General features: G+C 37.8%; 1 protein-coding gene across 25 annotated transcripts in view; it reads left to right on the top strand.

Annotated features, from left to right (window-relative positions):
- The window catches only part of RAF1 (Raf-1 proto-oncogene, serine/threonine kinase), a 134,385-nt gene that overhangs the window by 69,881 nt on the left and 57,256 nt on the right, over positions 1–7,248 (top strand). For 16 of the 25 annotated variants that reach the window (XM_075073130.1, XM_075073133.1, XM_075073126.1 and 13 more), the window contains 4 exons: positions 1–105; positions 1,456–1,554; positions 3,233–3,386; positions 5,217–5,276. The exon at positions 1–105 is cut by the window's left edge and continues 53 nt beyond it. In XM_075073130.1, the coding sequence (XP_074929231.1) occupies positions 1–105; positions 1,456–1,554; positions 3,233–3,386; positions 5,217–5,276 (418 nt within the window). The remainder of the gene's footprint in view (positions 106–1,455; positions 1,555–3,232; positions 3,387–5,216; positions 5,277–7,248) is intronic. The other 9 variants (XM_075073138.1, XM_075073142.1, XM_032772552.2 and 6 more) reach the window with 1 other exon arrangement.

Below are 7,248 nucleotides of genomic sequence, written 5' to 3'. Positions count from 1 at the left end.
GCTAAATGGGTTCCGGTGTCAGACGTGTGGCTACAAATTCCATGAACACTGCAGCACTAAAGTCCCAACTATGTGTGTGGACTGGAGCAATATCAGGCAACTCTTGTAAGAGCTTTTAATTACTTATACTAACAGTCTCTGTGACTAACGAATCTCAGACTCCGTCTCAATATCAGTGAGTGTTATGGTTTGTTGAGCAATGTAATATGTTAAAAAGATTTGTGTATTGATGTGATGAAATAACCATCAGTATCTGTTCCCAGCCAGTTTATACAGTAAGACTATTGCCATGAAGTATATTAGGCTCTTTTTATAGAACAATATTCTGGGACAACCAAACAGACATGGCAAATGTCCAGCTAATTTCTTTAGTGTCACCTCAAAGTTCATTCAACATGGAAATATGCAAGAGTTCCTTGTACAACTCATTTTTGTCTAAGGAAAAAAATAACCCTTTTGACATAGTACCAATAGTACTCTATGGGGCTTTTGAAAATTTTACCCCAGATCTCATAGTCCTTTTGAAACTCAATGAAATTTAGGCTTCTAAGGCCATGTCTACTGTAGTCCTTTATTTCAGCAAAATTTTTGTCGCCCAGGGGTATGTGTATGTGTCTCCTCCCCCCCACCCCCCCCTGAACAACATAAGTTTTGCCAGCATAAGCACTCACGTGCACTGTGCTATGTCAGTGGGAGACCCTCTCCTGCCGGCATAGCTACCACCGCTCATTGAGCTAGTTTTATGATGTCGACAGGAGAGCCTTCTCCCCTTGGCATAACATAGGTACTTGAGCACTCTCACAGCGTGTACAGCTGTGCTGCTGTAAACTTGTAAGTGTAGATTTGACCTAAGTCATTAAGAGGTTTCTGAAAATTTTATCCTTGATTCATATTAGGAGACTGCACCAGTGTAACTAAATCAACTTAAAATAAATTTAACTATACTGCTACAGAATCCTAGTGCAGATGGAATTAAACCTATTTAAATGAATAAAATGGTTCATGTACATCTACCTTAGTAGTTTGTATTAGTTTAACTAAATTTAGTTGTGTAGGTACACACTTTCAAATGTAGAGCAGCCCAAAGAGTGTAGGATAAATTGTAGGATTCAATGCTAATTTCTAAACCTCCATTGGCTCCTTTGCACTAGCAGTTTGGTGTTGAATGTCGTGCCAGGAAAAGCTAATACCCAAAGTTTAATTTAGAGGTAACACTTTGAAAAAAATCATTAGGTCTGTAAGGACATATAGGAGTTCATTCGTCATGGAGCATACCATAAGTTTAAAGACAGAGCAGGAAAACAAACTTTATATAAATATGGATAAATATAATATTTTGCATGGTAGCAGTCAACCATAATGCAAAAACAGAAAACTAAAATCATACCTTTTTCTGTAGCATTGATCAGGATGTAAGGTAGTACTTAACTGTAATTCTTTTTGTTGATATTTCAGATTGTTTCCTAATTCAAATATCAGTGACAGTGGTGTCCCTGCACTACCTCCCTTGACAATGCGACGGATGCGTGAATCTGTCTCCCGGATGCCTGTTAGGTAAGCTATTTCCACTACTTTTTGTTTTGGGAAGTATAGTTTTAATAAAATGGAATGATCATGTAATGCTGGTAATGGACAGAATACGCTTAAACAACATTACTCTGTTTTTAAGGATGAAATGCTAATATCTGTTTGCATATGGAAATTGTAAATAAGAGGTATAATATCCCCCTTTTCTACAGTTCCTAGAATTAAGAGACACTTGCACCTGGGATTGCTGGCTTTGAATTTTTAGTCTTGAAGTTTTAAATCAGACCATTAAAGGTGTGTGTGGGGGGGTTGTTTTTGTTTTTTTAAAATATTTTTGATACTACTGTGTCTTTAAAAATATCAGTATCAAAAAGTAATATGCTGTATAATATAGGTTCCTTCAGACAGTATTGTGCCAGTAGCCCCATTAGAGCACAACCAGTCATGTAGTACATGTGTGAAAATGGATGATTCGTTTGTTTTGCATGAGTCATATATAGAAGTTTTTAAAATACCATCAGTTTTGATACTACTATTTTCTTACTGTTTAACCTAAATAGAGGGGTTTTAAAAGGAAACAGTGTATAATAGGTTAAAGAAAATATACCACCCTTGAAATTCTGAAAATTAAAGAAAATGTGTGTGGATTTAGATGCTAAATGCATATTCTCCTTCCATGCAGCATATCTTCTGACCCTTACTTCACAGTTGGGTCCCTTTCCCTGCAGTATTAGAGACTGATGAGGTTAGACCAGGCCAGAGGTGTATGCCCCTCAGCTTTCTCCTGACAAGACTGTCTGCTCAAGAGTAGTGCAAGGCCATTTCTGTGATCCCAGCATGTTAACTTGAAACATTTTTCTTTGGAGGGATCTGCAGTAGTAACTCATTCCTTCTTATCCCTTTGACCTCTTCATCTTGACCTCCTATCCTACTTGCAACCCAGGTAATAGCAAATGAATTAGGGGTGAATCCTTGTCATCTTTTGTGAATAGTTAGTTACTTCCGTCTGGCTATTCATGCGATTAAAGTAAACAGGATTTGGTTGGCCTTTAGTCCTGACTGGTAATTCTTTGCTTCAGCTGTAATCCAGTATTGGCCATATGTTAGAGAAATTGCATTCTTTGTTTAATCACTGTTGTTTGATTTCTGTAGAATTGTATTGGGCTCCTTTTAGCTGGTATTAGGATCCATGACTTCCTTGTAAGCTGTTCTGTGTGAACAGTTGAACAGTCCCAATAATCTATTTCCCCTTCCCAAACTATAATTCTCACAGCAAATTTAAAAAATAGTTTTAACTCCTAAAAATTGACTAGGCTTGAAAGAAGGGTGTTGCTTAAATTTCACAGATCTGAATTAATTCTAACTGAGCTAGTATTTTCCCAGCTGATTAAATATGAGTTGGCAGGAGTTGAGATGAGGAGTGACAAATTAAATAATGGCAAAAATACCACAGACTGCTGCTGAATGTGCCAAGCAGGTATTGCCAACTGTTAAAACCTTGCTTAAAACTCTTTTTTTTTGATTTTGTTCCTAAATTAAACTGGGCAGAATCCAGCTGGCTAAATAGCTTAGTCAGCAAATAGTACTAATCCTTCCTGGATTCTGTGTGTTTTTGTTTTTAAGCAAGATGTAAATTACAGCATAGTACAACTAGTATAGAAGGAAAAATGAACTGTGATTTATTTTCTCCCTCTCCTCATGTTAGTTCCCAGCACAGATATTCTACGCCTCATGCCTTCACGTTCAACACATCACATCCTTCATCTGAGGGCTCCCTTTCCCAAAGACAGAGATCTACATCCACCCCAAATGTCCATATGGTCAGCACTACCATGCCTGTAGACAACAGGATAATTGAGGTAATATGCTAAATAAAAAATTATGTAGAGCTCATCTAAAACTACTAGTCGTTATTTAACCAGTATTTTAATTGTTCATGTTGTTGCTGTTTTCTGCTTAACATCTTCCCTTAGTTTGGTAAGTGGTGAAAGCGCAGGGTGACCAATGTCTACCTAGAGATTTAAGTATCTTATCTTTCATGCTTGCAGCCTCTCACCTTTGCTAAAGTTTTTAACAGGTTTTGTGCTGCTTTACAAAGAATTGGTGGAGCCTAATGTTAAGAAGTTTAACAGATCACTCTTAGTGCGCAAAAGCATGACCAGATTTGCTGCACAACTGCTTACTGTTGGTCCTTTGGAATGTGTTCTTTGCCATTTAAAAACATAAACTGACATGCAAATTGATAAATCAGTCAGATGGTGGTGCATATTTGCATGCCAGTTGCAAAGAATGAATATTAAAGGCAATGCCTCTTGTGCTATGCAGCCCATTAGGCCTATACTTAGGGTATGTCTTCACTACGTGCTGGATCGGCGGGCAGCGTTCAATCCAGCGAGGATCAATTTATTGTGTCTAGTCTAGATGCGATAAATCGATCCCCGAGTGCTCTCCCCTCGACTTTTGTACTCCAGGTCAGCAAGAGGCTCGGAGAGAGACCACGGTAAGTTGATCTAAGTACGTTGACTTGTATAACTTAGATCGTTGTCCCCCCCCCCCCCGCAACCTTAGGTTGAGCACAGTTTTGTTTAAGTTTTCAGGCAACATTTGACAGTCAGTTGGGTATAGACCAAGCCTTAGTATTAAGGACCCTAAAATTAAGTGGTAAGGTTCAGCACAGCTGAGATTCTCCCTCCTTCTACTTGCTTTCAAACTTCTGTTCTTTTTGTAGATTGGCAGTGCAGTCAAGCCTGAAACAGGAGCTCTAGTTGCTGTTAGATGCTATTACTGATAAAACTCACTGGGGCAGGGAGAGGCTTACAGGAAGAGGAGCATGACCTGCACAACTCCTACCAACCAGAGCCTTTATTTTAATAGTTTTTGAAACTTCTCAGAACTCATCCCTAGCTGCAGAGCTGTAAGATACACAGGCTTGCTGCCTTTAGTTCCTCTCTGGCGCACCTCCAAAAGGGCTCATGAGGGAGCTTCTCTTCTGAGCACCTTTGGACTCTATAGCTGGAGAAAGATGCCTGTATGTCAGAGATTCTAAGCTTTTTTTGGAGCAGACGCTGTGTTCAAGGTGGGCTTTATAGGGGAAGTACCTTTTCCTTTTTTTGGTTTTGTTGTCCACTGTCTCATTCCCTCTTCACCAAGCTCCATTGCCTACCATATTTATGTCACAAAAATTACTCACAGGGTAGTTTTACAAATAGGCAAATTAATTATATAGCCATCTGCATTTCCTAATAATTGTGTAGTACACAGGGCTTTGACGGATACACTGTCATCTTTGTGTTTCATATAATGTAATGATGAGATGCCACTCTTTCTCCCTTCCCACTTTTTTAATATCTTAAAGGATTGTGAATAAAGTAATGTAAATATGCAGTCTTCCAGAAACAAATAGCTTTTTATATAATCTCTGGAAGATGTTTCACACAGTGTTGAATGGAAAAGACTGGCTTTTAATAAATTAGTTTTAAAAAATGTGGGCATTAATATTCTCACTGTAGTTTAAAACTATACTTACTAGTGAGAAAAATATAACCTGCACAAAGCTAATGAATAAAGCTGCTTTTTCTTTCCTTGAGTTCCTGATCGTTTGTTTTTATTCATTCATCTTAGCAACTGAAAATTATTATTTTTTACTACTTCCTCTGTTCTTTTCTTTATTTCTCATTGCTTTGTATTAGAACAACAGCTTGAATGCTTCTCCCAGTTCCTGGTGCAGACGATTTTGTTTGAGGGGAAGAGTAGGTATTTTTCTTCATGCCTTTGCTTTCTTGCAATTAACAGCATTTGTAAGACTGTAAACCATAGTAATGGCAGTGAAATTATTAATCTAAAATTGTTTTAATAAAGATGTTGATGTGGCATGTTTGTTTTGGTTCAGCTCTAATATGTGAGTACAGTAGCTGGAGGTGATACCTGGACAGAATAGTTTCGGGCAGGGTTAAGTTGATAATTCTACAGACAGTGAAATTCATCCTTTGTGTTAACCCATTCACTTTAGTAGGTCTACACTAAAGAAGCATTGGCCCCACTATGTTTAAAATAAAATCTTGTCTCAAACACATCCTTTTAATGTATTGTCTGTCCTTTCTCTGGGAATTGTTTTGATGAATTATAGCATGGTCACACCAAGATGATATAGCCAAGTAGAAACCAAGATTAAATAGTGTGCTCATAGAGTCACATTGCTTGAGGCCAAAAGGTACCGCCAGATCATCTAGTCTGACCTCCTGTATATCACAGTCCACCAACACCACCTAGTACCCACGTATAAAGTCCAACAACCATAATTAGATCAAAGTACTGCAGCCCACAGGAGACTAGACAATTAGGTGCCACAGCCAGAGAATAGGAAGAACTGAGGAGAACCTGTACCCAGAGCCCCTGCAGCGGCAGAGAAATGATTGTCAGGTGTACCCAGATAATCCTGACAAGTGAGCCACCTTGCAGTACTTGTACTTCACATAAAGATTATGTGTAAATGACAAATTATAATACCGGTGGATAATATATATATGTGATTACCCAAAAGAGCACCTATATTATTTCCTTGACTAAAAAGATTCAGCAGAGGTTAATATTTTTCCTTTAGCCCAAACTGAGATAAAATAAAAGTATTGAAGTGCAGTAGAAGTGCTTTTTTCCTTAGAAGTCAGGTGTATGTATATGTAAAAATATAACTTATTTTAAAATGGCTTTCTTTAAAGTAGCTGAGTTTTTCAACTCATTTGACTGAAATTACACTCCTGGGCAGCAGTGTGAATGTTTTGATTCAAAACACAGGTCATAGATCAAAGTTTGTTACTAGCCACGACAGCATCCCTTTCTGAATGAATCTTTAGGAACTATAATTAGGACAACTCTTTAAAAATGTGTTGCTTACCTTAACAGAATTAGTATGGATCATTCATAAACCTTCACGTAGGGTACTTGTAGGTTGTTCTGCCCTGCCATGAAATCTAAATGTCATCTGTGGATAGTTGGTTGGAAGATTTGAATTGACTTCTATGTTTTGACTTTTTAATATTTGACATTTTTGTAGTGCATGTTCTTGCTTCGTATAGTACTTAGCCTTTTTGCCATTCCTGTACTTACTTTGGGATATGGTTTATTAGAAGGAACTAGTTGTAAAAGTTGCTTCTTCCAGAACTGACCCTGTACATGACTATAGAATTAAGTGCTGTAAAGTTTGTGTGGCATGAGGAGAAACACTGCACCAGAGTTGACCTAACAACCTATTTTTAGCCCATTTGTAGAGTTGTATTTTGGACAGCGATGTAAATCTTGTGAGAACTTATTTACTTTGGTATTAGAGTGCAAATCTCAATCTGTTGCAGTCTCACATGGTACAGTGGGTGTATGTACTTCCAAAGTGTCTACTGGTTGTAAAGTTTGTTCACATTCTAACAATATTCCCCGTTTATGTATAGAAGGAATCTCTCTCAGTGCAGAACCAAAATAGTGATTTTCTAAATGCACTCACTGTAGGTAGTGTAGACCACAGTAGGAATTATGTACCTATCTGAAATTCAGGGGTGCATAACCGTTTCACAAGACAGTACAATGACTGGGAATATAAAAAACATGTTTAGTATTTTCTTGGACAAGGAGGTTCTTATTCAGCAGGAGTGATTGGATAGCAATATAATTTAACTTCCCCATGAAAATCGTGTAAATTAATTATGAAAGCTCATGATTAGAGCCAGGTTGAAA

The sequence above is a fragment of the Chelonoidis abingdonii genome, chromosome 17, assembly GCF_003597395.2.
Source record: "Chelonoidis abingdonii isolate Lonesome George chromosome 17, CheloAbing_2.0, whole genome shotgun sequence".
NCBI lineage: Eukaryota > Metazoa > Chordata > Testudines > Testudinidae > Chelonoidis > Chelonoidis abingdonii.
The sequence above is the reverse complement of the archived record's forward strand: the minus strand, read 5'-3'. Positions and strand labels throughout refer to the sequence as shown.